The sequence below is a fragment of the Thalia democratica genome, chromosome 2, assembly GCF_965202585.1.
Source record: "Thalia democratica chromosome 2, ktThaDemo2.hap1.1, whole genome shotgun sequence".
Lineage (NCBI taxonomy): Eukaryota > Metazoa > Chordata > Thaliacea > Salpida > Salpidae > Thalia > Thalia democratica.
Genome location: NC_139166.1, coordinates 67,137,390 through 67,155,384, shown reverse-complemented (window position 1 = coordinate 67,155,384; position 17,995 = coordinate 67,137,390). Strand labels below are relative to the sequence as shown.

At 24.1% G+C, this 17,995-nt stretch overlaps 2 protein-coding genes across 2 annotated transcripts; one reads left to right on the top strand and one right to left on the bottom strand.

Moving 5' to 3' along the window:
- Positions 1–2,506: 2,506 nt before the first annotated feature.
- LOC145828881 (uncharacterized) lies at positions 2,507–8,725 on the bottom strand. Its single transcript, XM_082936628.1, has 7 exons — positions 8,617–8,725; positions 6,949–7,071; positions 6,209–6,370; positions 5,190–5,281; positions 4,591–4,706; positions 4,029–4,118; positions 2,507–2,625 (listed from the first exon to the last, which is right to left on the bottom strand). Exons 1-7 carry the CDS (start codon positions 8,707–8,709, stop codon positions 2,507–2,509), a joined length of 795 nt encoding a protein of 264 aa, XP_082792754.1. The 5' UTR covers positions 8,710–8,725.
- A 5,311-nt stretch (positions 8,726–14,036) lies between these two features.
- On the top strand, positions 14,037–17,769 carry LOC145828880 (protein max-like). Its single transcript, XM_082936627.1, has 4 exons — positions 14,037–14,078; positions 15,360–15,467; positions 16,947–17,070; positions 17,675–17,769. The coding sequence occupies exons 1-4, from the start codon at positions 14,037–14,039 to the stop codon at positions 17,767–17,769; spliced, it is 369 nt and encodes a 122-aa protein (XP_082792753.1).
- The last annotated feature ends 226 nt before the right edge of the window (positions 17,770–17,995 follow it).

Genomic DNA, 17,995 nt, shown 5'->3' with positions numbered 1-17,995 from the left:
AATCCATTAATTGCAGAAAAAATTGTTTAATTCACTTATAAATACTGCATATAAATAAAAAGTATGTGCTAATATCTTGTTTTTTTTTTTAATTTAGTTGTTTAAGATTATGTATAAGTGAAAAACTGTATGAATTAAAGTGCTCAATCAATATAAAACTAGAAAGTTTATTTATAGAAAATATATTCAAAAGATTTTTCTGCTGACAATGTTTCAACTATAAAAATCCTTAGAGGTTGAAGTAACAATATAATATAATAAAAAAATTACATAAATAGTGAACTAGTAATCAAACTGTGAGAAATCATTAATAATTAAATATTCATTATTGTTATATGTTTAACTAAATTTAAGGGAAACTAATTGAAGAAAGATGTTTTAAAAAAATTTAACAATACTTATAAAAAACTGAGTAAAACACTTATCAAAGTGAAATGGTAACAATAAAATTACAGGAAGTATATAAAGTCAGATCAAGTTATTAAGTAATGAAACAGTGAGAAAGTAATAAAATACTTATAGTTTAAGTAAAAGTAAAGGAAGCTAGATGGCGAAGATATTTAAAAGTATAATTTCCAATACTTCATAAAAAAAGCTAATGTCTAAAGCTTATTGATCATTTTACTCACTACATGATCTTACTATAAAGCTACATTTTTTATTGTAATTTTTAAGCTTTTAGGATCGTTATAGGTGAGCTACTGTCAGCTAAGTAACAATCTGTTGAATAAACTTTTAATCAGAACTAATTATAAATTTTTAAGTTAAAAATGCATAGATCAAAATACTAATGCTGTTTAGCTAAAATGAATGTTTTACAAAATTTATTTTTAAATTAAACAACATCAAAAACTGTTTGGCGAAAACAGAGCACTTTTCTCAAATTATGTTAAAAACAAAGTCTTTATGTGAACTAAACCATAATACTTATTGAGTACCTAATTTTGAAAACAACTGATGGAAATAACACTTTTGCGCCATATATTTTTAAGTAAATACAAATGTGGTAGAACAAAATTATAATGTCAGTGACTGAAATTATAAACATCTTAAATAAATTAATTTTCACACTAATTTACTTAAATTTTTTGTTTTTTGCAGAGGCAACGAAAAATCTAAATACAACATTGAAAAAACGAGGTTTAATTAAAAAACTTTAGTTAGCAAAGAAGTTTAACTCTATTCAGTAAAATTAAACTATAAATAGCTTTACTTGATTAGAAAGAAAAACTAAATCACAATGTGTATCTTAAGATCACAACCTTTTATTTCATGACTTAATTTTACTAAACTGCATTTATCAACTTTATAAACTTTTTAAAACAGTTATGCAAGTAAAATAATTTGTTTACTAATATATGTTTAAATCTTTAATTCTAAAGAAATAAGATGTCTAAACAATCCATAAAACCACTTATTTTGACTAAACAGCTTACAAAGCTTTTAAGTATACTTGCTTTTAATACTTTAAACAAATTATAAAGGGTTTAATTTGATTAAAATTTGAAAAGGAGATATTTCATAAGTTTATTAGCTTTGGGATCATTTAAAGTTCATACTTACTTTAATACTAAACCATAATACTTTATACTTAATTAGTAGATTTAAACGAATGTAATCGAAAAGTTTTAACTTTTACAGAAACAATTTTAACTTATTGGCGACTATAATTTATTCTTCTATCCATTAAACACTTAAAAACAAAATTAATACATAAAAAAAAAGCAAAATGAAAAAGTTCTAATCACCAAAGTATTAAATAATCTAACAACTAATGAAATTAATTTTATTTATAAATTTCCTAAATCCTATGCTAGAAGTATAAATTTTAGTAAAATTAGTTGGCAAAACAAACTATAATTTTTGTGTAACACAAATATAAAAGCAAATAAAAATAAAATAACACGGAACTTATTTAAAACAAAAATATTAGACACTTAAAAACTAATAGAATGCAAACAGCATAAACTTTATTTAAAACTAATACAAAATTTTATAATTGTTAAAAATATATTTGACAGGCTAAGGAATGTTTTTTACAAAGCAATTGGGCACTTAATATTTACATAAAATAATCTAATCAATATATTTTGTAAAAGCTTCTTATTTTTGCTAAAAATATTGCTAAAACGAAAAGTGCAACAAGTTCTAAGTTGAAAAGCAATATTCAAGGAATGAGATATTATTAAATTTCTAAAATTATTAAAAATGTACATTGTGTAAAATAGATTATAAAGCGAAAAAATCTAGTTAACAAAGCAATGTGTATTTAACAGCAACATTTTTATGAATATAATGTTTTTAAATTTCTATCACGAAGAGTGCAACAACTTTTTAGGTAAATGACATTTTTGTAGACTTTTCAAGGTAGTACTTTTTTTATATAAATTCTAAAATATAATCTATAAATTATACTAAATCAACTTTATAAAGTGTAACAAATTATGGTTAGTTAACAAAGCAATACACTTAAACAGCTATATATTTAAGGAATGTAATTTCATGATTAAAAATAGGAATAATGGCTAACTAATTTATTGGCATAGTTCTCTTCTTCATCAACCCAGCTACTACTAAATTCTTCTTTGTTGTCTATTTGCTGGGCTGGTAACGTCATAGGTGTTTCTACAAAAATACTTAATAAGGTTTTAGTATACATTTAGTTTGCTGAGACCTACGATGATTTGTAAATAAACGTAGCTTGATTATTTCATACAGAAAAATACTGAGTTCTATTCTTATTTCACTATGTATAAGCTTATTGGTCAACCTCAATTAGTTTTACTGAGTTATTATTTATAGTCTGTTTTTTGTATGGATAATTACATTGGTGTTTCTGCAAATCAGGGTTTCCCAAACTTTATTTAAAAGGCCCCTTTAAAAAAATGAAAAAAAAAACAAGGGCCGCTTTAATAGAATTACTCAAAATACTACCATTAAAGAACTTTTTTTTTTTGATCTTCATCATCAAATCCAGAATATCTAGTGTAAGTTTAAAACTATGACCTCATGGCCCCCCAGTGGCTCCTTTGCTGCTCATGGCCCCCTGAGTGTCTGTCATGGCCCCAAAAGGGGCAACTTAGCACACTTTGGGAAACACCGCTGTAAATGTAAGTATATATATAAACGTAATAATCATATTCTATATGTTGGGTTGGTAATGCCATGGGTATTTTCGTAACTGTAATAGTTGTAAAATTACATTTCACTAGGTACTAAGTTATGTAAAAGCAAAAAAAAACTTTTAAGGTAAAAATAACTATCAGGGTTTCCACAGATAGAGCTGAAAAAAAATCCTAACTTTTTTAAATAAAATTCTTAATCAAAAATTAACATGAAACACTCAATACATTTTCAAAGTTTTAAATAAGCACCATGTTTTTATATCATGTAACAAAATAGGGTGATAAAAATTCATTTCCATACAGCAATAAAAAGACTTGCAGAAGTAGTAAAGCTCAAAGTTTAATAGTGCAATCAACTACAATTTATACCTAATTTATAAAGAAAACAAACTATATCGACAAATTGTTTAACAAAGTTTTGAAAATAAAAATATTTTGATAGAAATTTTAAATTATGTGCAGTTTTAATTTATACTACTAATAATCTGCCCTAGAAGTTGCCACAGTATAAATTATAAGTGCTAACCAGAGTTAAGTAAAACTAACCAAGTTTTAGCCAAAAGCTCGAAAAAAAAAATGACTTACTATTAAGAAACTTAGCATTACCTCTTGTTAACAAAATCAATTTTAAATGCATAAAAACTTATAGATTAAAAACAATCAAACAATATCAAGCACTTTTTGGTTGGCCTGAGCTTTTCAAAAATTTCAAACTTTACTGAGTTAGCTTGAATGCGTGGTAACCCATTAAACATTATAAGTTTAAGGTAAAATGTTACAAGTTACAAAAAAATCAATAAGCAATTTTTTAACTGATTTTTTTAGTTTTTACAAAAACAAAACAACAAGTAGATTTTTCAATATAAAAAACTAAAAGATAACATAACAAAATTATACAAATACCTTCGTTTAGCCTCAACTTCTTACAGATGGTTTCATTTTGTAGTTGTGCTGAGTTTGTGTAGCTCCTTTTTTGTACGTTTCCCGAAGATCCTAAATAAATAAATTTATATAATAAAATACATCAATTACTTATAACATAATAATAAAATATTTTTATTAGGTAAAAATAAACAATAAAACCAGCCAAAAAAAAACAAACATTTTATTCTACATCAATTACAATCAATAAAAATATTAAGTTCAATGATTCAAACATTTGTTGAAAATATATTAATTATTTATTACATAATAGTGAAACATTTAAAAAATCTATAAATACCCCGAAAAAAATATTTTATTAAACATCAATTACAATCATTATAAATATTTAAACCATGTCCAATAACTGTATATAAAAAAATAAAGTTTGTGAAACTTTTTAATACAAAATATCAACATTATGCTAAACACCATGGAAATAGTATTCTAAAATAACAATCCCAGTTTAAAATGAGTATGAACTGCAATTTTGTACCAATAAACATGAAATTGCACAAAAACATAATACAACTAAAAAACATACCTAGCCTAAGCGGGGTGTTACTAATACTATTATATTGCGACAATATCTTTAAAATTTCATCAAAACCTCGCAACCTTGCGAAATCGATGGCGTTAAGGCCTTGGTAGTTCTGCAGTCTGTAAAGATTTTCAATTAGTATTAAAAAAAAAAAGAAATATTTTTAATGAAATTGAAAAAAAATTGAGGGTAAGCCTCAACCTTTTAGTTGTTAATATTATAATGCTGTTAAAACAATTTGGAAATATTAGTTTAAATAAAAACTACGTCTTACTGGAAAACTATATCTGGGTGTTTTAAGTTTTGAATACGTTTTAAAATACAACTACATGCAACTTTAAGATAAACAAAACACTTTGAGTTTTTAAAAACTTTTAAACAAGCAACCAAGTTACTGACAGAACTTTTTAATTAAAACAAATTAAGCTATAAAATGTTTGACATCAAATATAATTTGAAAATTATTGAAAAACTTAGTACTTTATTCTTGCAATGATTAAAGCCGTAGTGATCTAGTTCAGTTAAAGTGTGAACATAACTGTAAAACTCATAAAACCATAAAAATCATTGACTACTTGAAAACTTTATTGTAACAAACTCACTGGACATCGGGTGTTTTTGACAGAAAGAACTTGATTAAATTTAAGTTTCTAGACTCGACAGCTTTGTGAAGTACTGTATTGCCATCAACATCCTTAAAACGTTGTTAATTGATAAAAAATACAACAAAAACTTGTTAAGGCCATAGGGGGGAGGGGTCCGACATTTTTTTTACTAAAAATAACATTGGCTTTTATATGAAAGCTTTAAATACAAACTACAAGCCAGTTTTTATAGAATTCAAAAATATGATTTAACTTTTGAGATATTTTATTTTTTGTAAAAAGTTTCCGATACAAATGTATGGACAGCAAATTTTTTGTGGTCAATTTTCTTGAAAATTTAAAAATTCACTAAAAATCTATCTCCTCCTTCATTTTTCAAACAATGTTTTTTAAATTTTTAGGAAATGTTCCTTATATTAAAAGGAAAAACATTACTTATGAATTTTGATAGATTCTAAAATTTAAAAAAAAAATTCTACAATTATTTTTTTAAATTCCCAAGTAACGTTTTTTTGTTATAGTATAAAGATTAGACTATGAAAGTTTAAAGAAGGTTGCAAGAAAAAAAAGGAGATAGATTTTAAATAAAATAGTATTTTTTTGCTATTTTAGTTTTCCCTTCCCATAGGGAGCCTTTTATGCGACCCGACTTTGACTGGTCATATCTTAAAAAATTAATTCAAATTTTTCAAAACGATAAATAGCATCTTGAACCTTAGAAAAAAATTAATAAAGGAAGATCAACTTGTAAAATATCCACCCCCATATGGCCTTAATTTGTAATACAATCAAAGAAGAGTTTGAAGTTTTTTTATGATTAGATGTATAATTCACAATTATAGATATTATCTCTAGAAATCTAACATCAGAATTCAGTTTGTATATGAAAAATATTACTACTTAAAACTATACTTTATAAATTAAGGTAAAATATAAGCAAAAAGATATATCACAATTCAACTTAACATTGAGAGTTTTTTTAAAATTGATATTAACAAATTAATTAAAAAACAAACTTGAACATTGAGATCAGCTTTCAGTTTGCACACAAGTGTTTTGACTAACACCTCCTTGTTGGATCTTGCATACATTGAAAGGTATAACGGTGTCAGCTTGTGGTCTGATGTTTGCGTATTCACGCTGACACCTAATTTCACCAGGCCTTCCAGGATTTCTACCTAAAGAATAATGTTAACTATTTGTTGTGCATACTGCATTAGTTCCTCTGTGTATTGCATATGACTAACACTTTCATGATAAAAAGATCAGTGAATTAAAAAAATTAACATTTTTGTCACAACTCTTAGTGTATAGTTGTACTCCTGCACAGAAATTCTAAATATAAATCTAATAAAACTAATGAATCGATCAACTAATTTAAAACTATATTTCCATAAGAATAAAGAATACAAAAAAAGTATTAAAAATTAAATTACATTTCAATAAAAATAAAGTACATAATTAATGAATGAAACGATTCAAACAAAACTTTTATTTCTATATTAAGAAGCCCGGTTAAAACAAGTAGTGTTTAATTTTAAAGCAATAACATACATTTCCATAGTAAGCAGCTCAGTTTTAAGAAAACTTTTATTTCTATATTAATAAGCCCAGTTGAAACAAGTAGTGTTTATTTTTATACTTTTGGCATACTTTTTCATATTAAGCAGCCCAAGCAAAAAGTTGCCCAGTTAAAACATACATCCAAACCTGCAATTGAATTATTATATTAACATTATTTTTTGGTTTTACTCACGTTTCCATAGTAAGAAGCCCAGTGTATGGGTGCCCAGTGGAAATGTGGATCCTCCACCTGAAAATCTTGCAATGTGGTTTTTCCGGAATGCACTGCTCTGGTCAACAGTTCGCGATTGTTGACCTGTTTAATTAAAAAGTTTGTTTGATATATGTTTACCAAGTTATAAACTTACAATATTTTTAACATTTTTTAACAAATTTGTTTTTGTTTAAAAGGCTACAAGTTGACTTTACTGTGTACTTAAGTTTTTATATAATTTTGATAAACTAAATGTAGAGGTTTCAAAGTTTAATAAAAACACAAAAACTATGTTTAAAAGTCTATCCAATTCAAAAAAAAAAAAAAAAATTTAACTAGCCTGAAACTAAGTTCAAATAAAATTTGATAATATTGAAATTTGATAATTTTTAAAACTTAAATTTGATAAACTTAGAAATCTTGTTATTAAAGAAATGTTATGTTAGTACAAGAGGTTGACAGGAATTAAAATTAACAAGATATAACTAATTTTTGGAATCTGTTTTGGAATGAGTTATTTTTAGTTTTGTTGAAGGACATACTAGTTTCAAAATGTTACAATAACAAAAAGAAAAAAACAATTTCAAACAAAAATATTGTTAATATAAATAAACTTTTTAAGTGTTAACATTGGACCACTGTTTGTTAAAATCAAAACAGCTTTTGATAGGCTTCTAAAGGACACATTACAATACTGAACATAACTAAAACTTTTGTAACTTATGAAATATGCATAATTTTATTTAAATTTTTAGATGGTAATAAATGTTTTAAAATACGTAAACAAATTTAAACAATTAAATACAGTACATTACAAGAAATAATTCTACTTCATGAAGAGCTAAAGTATTTTTTGTTAAAAACACAATGTTAAAAATATTAGTTACTTAACAAATTTTATTGTTACATTTTTCTACTGAAATTGGTTTTAACTATTTCTTTCAAGTTAATACAAAAATTAAAACAAAAATATTAGAAAACAACTTATCATACACACCAAGCATACAACTGCTACTTACATAATATATTTTTTTTAAATCATCAAACCTACAGGGTTGCCACTGACTTTTGGCAAAGTTTCTCCAGGTTCTCAAAATATCTTCCAGGTTTTTTGAAGCCTATTTTATGTTTAAACTTGAGTTTAAGGTAAAAGACCATATGAAATAGTATAAAAACATTGAAAAGATACTGTATAACTACTTCATCTGTGTTTTTTAATACCAAAATTTTGGATGTTTAAAATTTTTTTTTATCTAAATGGTGAATTTTTTGTGCCAAATCAAATTTTTCTACACTAAAATGTAAAAATTGTTTAAAGTTCCAGGTTTTTATGTGATTTTTGTACAAACTTATTAACTAAGTTGTTTTCAAAATTTCTCAAGTTCCAGGTTTTTTTTTTGCCTAAATTGTCAAATTCCAGGTTTTTCAGGTTGCCAGGTAAAGTGGCAACCTTGTTTTTATTATCAGTTAATTTTCAATAGGTTTGTTTAAAATTATTTCTTACAAAATAACTAAAAATTTAGTAACATTTAAAAAAATAAATTATCAGACATTGCAGGCATAGTGTATGGGAATATATTTTTAATAAATATGATTTTCTACAAACTAATTTAAACATTAAGTTATAATTCAACTATAAATACTAACTTTGCAGGCATAGTGAATGGGAAATTTATTCTTCATGAACTCTTTTGCATCCTTGCCTTGCAAATGGAAGCTTTCACTGTGTGGAAAGTCCATCGCTAGATAGTTTAGTTTAAAAGTTCCTATTGCAAAATAATGTTTAGATCCTTGCAGCATTTATAAAACTAATAATAATAAAATATTTGGATAATGAAAAACCATTGCTACCAAGGTCAAATTAAAAGATTTTAAAACAAAGTATTGTTAAATGTTTTTCACACACTGGTGAAAAAACTATTATTCAATAAGCCAAATGCAGCCTGCATGCAAAGCACAATGCATTTTCATCTTAAAATGTCCTTTTCAACTATTTATCACAAAAACTTACAATTAGACTCTTAACTTGTAATAAGCAGTTGTTAATAAAGCTTAATTTTTGAAAAAATCATTTTCGTGGTTTTATTGATTTAATACAATAATATTTATAATCATGGCCCAAAGCTACTTTTTCTAAGAAAGTTAGCCCTTGACCAAAAAAAAGAAAAATGCTGACTTCAATAGTAGGACAAATCCATGATTGTAGAACCAGAAAAACTTATTTACACTTATTATAAACATAGTTTATATAAAATAAAGTATGGTAAAAGAATATATTTTGAAAGGTAATATTTGAACATGAAATATTTTATTGGAATAAAAATATATCTATGCATAATCAACTTTTACAGCTTTTTAATAATTTTTTAAAGTTGTGTTTAATGTTGTTTAGGAAATAATATCAGTATAAAATATAAAACAATTACTATTGCCTCTTTACTAACTTTTACCCTCTGATATTTCTCAACTTAACAAACCATGTTTTATTTTACAAGAGGATATAATATTAAATAGCTTTAAAAATATAAATTCTATACTGTCTAACAAAATTGCAAAAAGTTTTCAAGAAAACAACCACGCAAATAATTGAGGAATAAATTTTAAGTTTTAAACTATTAAAAAATAAAAGCATTAAGTGTACAATTAGAATAGAAACTTGGCATTCTAACAACTTTGCTAATCAAAAACCATAACTTGCCCCAATGTTGTAAATGTGCGACTGGGTTTTTGACTTAACAAAAGTTCACAAATGAGGATAATTTTCTTATACTTGACTTTTACTGTTGGTTCTTATTTGTAATAGTTTTTATCTATTTTGAAAATATCAGTACAATGTTTTGTAGTTTTAATAATGTTTGTTTCATAACTATGAACAAAAGATTTTCAAAAGTATAAATTCCCCATCAGTGAAACAATAGTAATGATATGTTCGAATAGTGAAATATATATACATATACTACTTGTGTTTTTACTTTTTGAATATTTCATTAAATATGACTAAAAACTTTTACATTAGTTTAATGTGAGAAAAAAAACATTTTTTAAGCAACATATACTTATAGTTTTTTTTGTTATTTTAGGCTGTATGTGTGAATATACAACCAGTGTATCTTTACTTTAACTTAAATTACAATTTTTTTTTTTTAATTCAAAATAAAACAGGTAGTTAGATATAAAAAGTTTTTAGCTCGTAACTTAATTTAGGATTTTAGGCTAAAAAACTATACTTTGTCTTAAATAAGCTATATAAATACATAGAAAGAACTAAATTAAAATTTTATAAAAAAAAAAATTATCAATTTTATTTCACAATATCATAATCAATAAAAATAATTGTATTGGTATAATCACTTTATGTTGTAAAAAAAAAACAATTACATACTTTAGTTTATTAGTTTTTAATATATAAGTTTAATTTTGTTTATGTATTTATAAAATTTTTAGCCTTAAATTATGATTAAATAAGACATCAAATGTATTATAATTTCAACTTGATATTGGTGCTCACCTAAAGTTAACCATAACCCAAAATATTGTTGATTGTGTGTTTGTAACTTTATGACTGTTGAACAACTTTTAGTTTTTGAGAATAATTAAATAATTCTTAAATATATTGACAGAAATTTATTTCCAAACTGTGATGTAAAATATAAATCTACTACTTGTACACTATTACTGTAATTTTAAAACAGTATTATTTTGTGCTCAGTAAACTATTACACTTGCAATAAAAACTGGTGCATATTTAAAGGAAAAAGTTCACGTTTGACAAGACACCCTACATATACTACTTGTGTTTTTACTTTTTGAATATTTCATTAAATATGACTAAAATTTTTTACATTAGTTTAATGTGTGAAAAAAAAATTTTTTAAGCAACAAATACTTATAGTTTTTTGTTATTTTAGACTGTATGTGTGAATATGCAACCAATGTGTCTTTACTTTAACTTAAATTACAATTTTTTTTTAATTCAAGATAAAACAGGTTGTTAGATATAATATTTTTTTTAGCTCGTAACTTAATTTACTTTAAACTTTTAAATGTTGACTTCGGTGTCGGTAGCACGGTTGCCATTGCAGAAAGATGTAGTAACCAAAAGTGTCATACACTACAATTAAGCAACCTTTTTTAAACTTCGAAACTCTATATCTAATTGGTCGGCAATTCGAAAAGGAGCTATTTCAATCAATTTATTTTCTATCTGGTACTTTTCAAAAGGGGTAGTTTTAAAGGCGTCATTAAAATTTTTTGTATAAAAAATTGACATAAATTTAGATATTATGTAGCAAACCAGCTGGAAACTTTTAGTCATCGATTTTGTTAATTTAAGAAAAATAGCGCTCAAAAATTTGGCCTAAGGACTTGGTGTACGAAAAAAAATATTTCGGTTATCGAGTCATACACCAAGATAAATCACTGATTTACTACAAACACTATCAAGCTTTTTGTATAAACCCCGCTTTACTTTTACAGGTAGAACTACTTACACTAAAAAAAGATTTCTGAATAAACGGTTCTTTGTTTTCACTAAATGTAATTATTGAATATTTTTAAGCTTTTCTCAGAATAAATTTGTTAACTTTAGTCGTAATTAAAGATTTAAATATTTGGATATAGGCAAAAAAAAGGGTTAAAGTTTTAAATTTGTACCGCTGCATTATTAATACTGTTTTTTTATTTCTGTTAATGAACCAAATTATAAAATTTCATTACTATAGACAACCCTCGTTTTTGTTGTTTTGTTATTTATATATTGATACTGACCATATTTTCGCAAGTAACAGCATCAAACTCATTTCAACATTTGAAGCTAATTGTAGAAATAAAAATAATAAGTAGTCAATATTAAAAAAAGTTTCACTGTAGTTTTAAGCTTTAAACAAACTTAGAATTAACTATATGGGTAAATATTAAAATTTTGATGTTTTATAAAGTGTTAAATAAACGAAAACCTATATTATAGACATTTAACATAGTTTTCCTCTAAAATACTTAAAATTTACTAAACTAACTACCACTGAAGTTGTCGGTGTAAAATTGATAACACTCGAAGAATAGATTGCTTACTTTAATTTTTTTTAATATGAGATCTATATCTAGAAGATAGTGTATATTTCCAAAAGATTGTGATATTTTAAACTCATGGTTGTTGTATAATATTTATGACGTTTTTTATTGTATTTAATAGATAAAAAACTTGCACCTAACAATACAAGTTTTCTTTCTGTAGGAGGAAAATATATCTACAATTTTACTTTTAGTACTGTTACAGAGTAGTTGTGAACAAACATATTTTAGCAAAGCTACTAGTCCATAATATTATGTAAACTTGTATATATCTTTAAAAAAAAAACACTACTAATGTAACCCGATACATTCAGTACAAACAAATACCTAGTCTTATTCTCAGTTTGATAAGTAAACTGTTGATGTTTAGTCATAATTGCTTAATGGAGCAAGTAAAGATTATAAGACAATAAAATAAAAGACTGTTTGACATACTATTTTTCTGTAGTAACTATTATAAAAATGCCATTGTTATTTAGAACTGCACTATGAGAAAAGTGTATAAACTCATATTTATAAGAAAAGCAGTTTTACATAAACAAAATCAAAATTTACAAGGTATTAGTACATTAGACAGCCTTTACCTTTTTATTTTTATCCTCTGGTAATATTTTGTATTTTTTAAATATTAGACAATTATTTATAACAAATTTACACAAAACATTTATACAAACTATTCCAAAAGTTTAAACAAAAGTTGTTTTTTTTAGAGATCAAAGTTTTCTTTTTAGATTTTAACACTTTTAGTAAGAGTTACCATAGTATAAATTATAAAGAGTTTTTAAGATTTTTTTGTTTTTATTCATTTTGTCGTCTTCCAGTAATTCTGGTCAATCTTTTTCAAAGAAATCTATCAGTGACATTAGTAAATAACCACTATATTATATTTTAACACTTTGACGATTTCATGTATATAATCATTATAACCTCATTAATTTTTCAGTGTATTAAAAGTTATTTTTTTAATGAGAAACATTTAAAACTTATCTTTTTGTTAAGCCTCATACATGCATGAATACTAAAATTTGAAAATTTATAATTAGAAGAAAAAATTTCATAAAAAACTTTACAAAGTTTAACACTACTATTTTTCAAAACTATGTTATAAATTTTTTAAATATAATAATTGTTAAGTTTTTATAAAGTTATGGTTTATTACAAAATAGCTAATGTACAGCAATCATCTCTCTTTAATTTAAAAAACAATGTTTCAAGTTTAGTCATAACAGTAATAAAAGTTTTGTTTTTTAGAAAAATTTATTGTAATTAAGGTGTATAATGTTAACATTTATGTAAACTTAGTACAACTGGATTAAAGTTCTAGTTTTTTCTATCAATATAAACAATAAAGCTTTTCAAACTTTCTAGAAGTTATTTTAATTTATTTTTTAAAAAAGAATAATACAATAAAACTTTTGGATATAGTAGACAAAAAATAAATATGATGCTAAAAGTACTTATTTCAGAAGTTCAAATTTCAAGATTTTTGAAGAACTATTGTATAAAAAATGTTTTTCAAACGGCAAAGTCTTTAATTTAAACTAATCATTAAAAAACTTTTTTAAATAAAAGTAAAAGATAAGTTTAATGTTTTTTGTTTTTATTTGTTTAAATCGCTTTTAAAATTTGTTATTGTGTTAATTGAGCTAGTATGTATGTAGAAGTATTGAACTGCTACTGATTTTAGTATTATCAATGTTTATCTTAAATAAGTTCGTTTTTAATTATCCTTGTTAACTTTTTAGGTTTTTAATTTTAAATAAAGTAATTAAACTTCTCTTTAAATACTGCAATGAACTGTAAAATTGATTTTTTTGAAACAAAAAAAATTAAAGTAACAGCATAAAAAACTATATAATTTTTTTTTTGTCTTTGAAAATCTTTATTCACATCAAATATAAAAATTCATACTAACTATTTCAAAAATTGTACTTTCAAAAAAAAAAGTATTTTTTACATATTTAATAAAAATTATATTCAGAATAACAGTATATAAAATGGCTGAAAACTGCAATACTGAAATCAATCAAGACATTAAAGTAAGTAAAAACGTGTTTTGTTACAATAGATAACTATTATAATTGATAATAGTAACAATCATACAACATTTTAAGTTATTGAAGCTAGATTAACAGGAAAACTTTAAATAAAATTAGATTATTATTTATATTAATACCTTTAAATAAAGTAAAATTTTAGTCAGTAGATTCTTGTTTTGTGTATCAATTTTTCATACTCTTTTAAATAATTGTTTTTTTTGATATTCTTTTTTTTTTTGAATAAAGTTTAATTGATATAAACTGTTATACCTAGTGTACTTTTTGGTAAAAATCTATGTTTTAAAATGTCTTTGTTATAATTTTTTGAATGTATATTCTTTTGCTTTTAGAACAAAAATTTATTTATTGAATATTATTTGTGTTTAGCAAGTTTTTAAAAGTTTTTCTGAGAAAGAACTTTTATCAATTTTAATTTTTTTTTGTGCCAAAACAAAGTTGTCAGATTTTTTTTTAAAATAATTAAATCAATATCATTCAGTTTGATCGTGGTGGATAATAAGTTTATTTTCAAGTGTTACAGCTCTATTTTTTAAATGATGTAGCCGTAAATTTAATATTACTAAGCTAGAAAAATACTCAGTAACAAGTTTTTGCACTATGGTAAATATATTTTAGATATCTATATATTTTTTTGTACTATACATTTTTTTTTAGTTTTTGCAAGATGTATAACTTCAGTTTATGTAAAATTTAAGTATTTTTGCTTTTGTTTTCTTTTATATTTACTTTTATCTTAGTTTTTTAAGCAAAAAACAAACTGAATTAGATCAAACAATTTAAAACTAGTTAATTTTTGATTATCAATAAGTGTAAATCTTGAATAAAGAAAATAATTTGATTCTACTTAACTTTGTTTTTCAACTATTTTTAAACTTTTACATACTTTTTGTTTTTGCAAATAAGCCTAAAATTAAAGTTAAATGCTTGTTTCGAATAATTTTCTAATAAATCTGTTTTATATATTTCTCTATTGTATTCAAGTGATTTGCTGTTATAAAAGAAAAAAAAATCTTTTTGAATATTAGAAAATTCAAGTCTTTTTCAATTTGGGTTATATTGAATAGCGAATAAAAATGTTTTTTTTTTAATAAAAGATCGCTGTCTAATTGCTTTATTTTAATAATTAAATCAATTTTTTATGCTTTTTATCCAAAACTATATACTTCAAACTATCACAAGAAGTCTAATTCTTTTATAAGTTCAGAGCAGACTACAACTTTTTACCTTCTTACAACTTAAATTTAAATAAATAATTCACAGGTACTGAGAAGATCTTACTTTAACGAGTATGAGCGAATTAGAAGAGGTCATACCAAAAAGGTACTTGACAATTTGAGAGATTCACTGCCAGAATTAAAAGGAACGAAAGTAAGTAGTTATTAAACTTGTTTATAAATAATACAGTAACAATATCAATCTTGATAAATGCATTGACAAATGTCAATGAAGTCAAATTAAAATATTGTTCAGTGCAGTTGACTGTTGTATTGATATTTGACAAAGTAAAAATGTGTTTTTTTCCCACTAAAACCTGATAATAAATAGAATAGCTTATTTATACTCTTATTATCATCAATAAGGACACATCAAAAATAGTTAATTTTAGCAGGTTTTAGCAGATTAATTGCAATAGTTAAAATAAAATGAGGATGGAACTAAAGTATGAAAAAAATAAATGCAATCACATAGACATAGAATCTTTAAATATACAAAGAATTTTTTTTTTATTATGAATAATTCTTGGTAAAATATTTCTAGGTTAATATTTCGTCGTAATATTTAAAAGGATTGCGGTATAGAAGAAAAATTTATTTATATTGGTTTTAAATATTAAGACTTAAAAACAAGTAATATAATACATAACTTAAAGTTAAGCAGATGAAAATTTTTGCGTTATTTTGAGTACAGTTTAAGTATTAGAACTGATACAATTTTTATTGTAGTTTCATTGGAAATTCTAAAATATTAAAGTCAGTACAAGAAAACTACTGATGCAAATCATAAAGTCTATTATTAGAAGCGTTCAAATTCTACAGTTAAACTTCTTAGTCGGCTTAATGTTTGCTTGACATGACTTGCTAATACAATAACCTGTTGCTAATCTCCGCATTCACGTATTCTAGATGTTTTAAAAATACAAAAAGAAATATCTATAATATTGTACAAATTAAATTTGTTGTATGTATCGAGTTAACAGTTTATTTTCATTTTGATACATAATATTTAATGCTTAATCATTTCCCTATATCTTTTACGCTTACTCACCTCTCTGTATGTTTACCGTTTTTAATCAAATGCAATATCATAAAATAGCAAACATAACACGTGTATTTGCTATCTCTTTTTTATTAACGCACTTTTTCGGTAAGCGTAGTGTGTGTTGACTTTTAAAATGTTACAGTCACTATAAAACTAATTCTGTTTGATTTTAAACACAGATTTTACCTCAAATGTTTTGCGTGTACACTAGAATATTTTAAATACATACCAATACTACTGTAAACAATGCACGATGATTAAAAACAATTGTGCCAAAAGCAAAAAAAAATTCTAATTAGGCTGACTTAAGCCAGTTTTTTTCTTTAATGAGTTGCAATCCTGTTTTAAGGCCACAAGTTCCTAACAAAGGAATCTTTTTTTTGTTTGAATTTATTAACATTTCTACTTAACTATCAAATTCTTTTTACTGTTTAAACTGATTTTACTGCTTTACTGCCAGGTGATTTCAGTATATTTTGTTTAAATTTTCTGGAACACTTAAGTTTTGTTTTCTTCAATCAAAATCTTAAATAATTTAGTTTTTAATCTTCACAAAGACGATAACTAATATTTATTTAATTGTTTAAGGCAAGCAAAAAACTTGTATTGAACACTGCAACCGAGTATATTTCTTATGAGACGAAGAAAAACGAAAAGTTCCAAAAAGATATTAAAAAACTTGATAGGGAGAATCAAGAGCTTGAAAGGAAAAGTTAGTTTTTAGTAAAAAACTGTATTGTTTATTTTGTAAAAAGATGGTGTAAAAAATTATTATTTTTTCAAATATATCTATTTTGCCTTTTTAATGACTACTTGTATATTACCTACTAGATGTTCTCACATAACTTAAAACTCTGCTTACAAAAGTTTAATCAAAATTAATAAACAAATAAAAAAAGTATAGTAAAATTATTAAAAAAAAATAAAACTTATAATTTTCTAGAAAACCCGGACTTAAGTAGGGTATATTAAATATTTTTGTGAATATCATTGAAAAAAGCTTTAATTACAACAACCTTTGCCTTTTGTTATTATACATAGTTGTTGAATAAATTCAAAATTAGAATTAATGTCAATTAATCAATATAAGTTTTGAGATAGGAGGTCAATTGTTAAAACGTATGTTTACCTAGCTAAATTTGATATTAAAATTAAAAATGTATGTAAAAAGATGTCTAAATATTTAAAATCGAACATAAATAACAGTCCTTAGGTTAACAGACTAACATAAAGTAGTAAAATGTCTAAGCTTAACAATGCCATAATTTACTAAATACTTTAGTATTAAAAGCAAAATAAAGATATATTTTTAACAGTCAAAATACTTGAAAACGCAAGGAAATACAATCTGATTGACAAGCAACAAAAAGAAAACAAGGCACCTTCTCATTCAAGTTCTGACAACTCATAGTTGACTTACTAGTTACAAAAGTAGGGTGTCCTAAAAAACTGTTAATGTATTTGTTTGAATACTTATTCAAAGGCTAGCTGTCATCAATCGATTTAACATAAAATAGTAAATCTTTTAAATTTGTAAATAAAAAGTTAAACTAACTTTTACAATGTTTATTTTCATTCAATTTTACTATATAATAAGTTTTGTGTTTATTAAAATTTTGTACAAGTCATTTTGATAA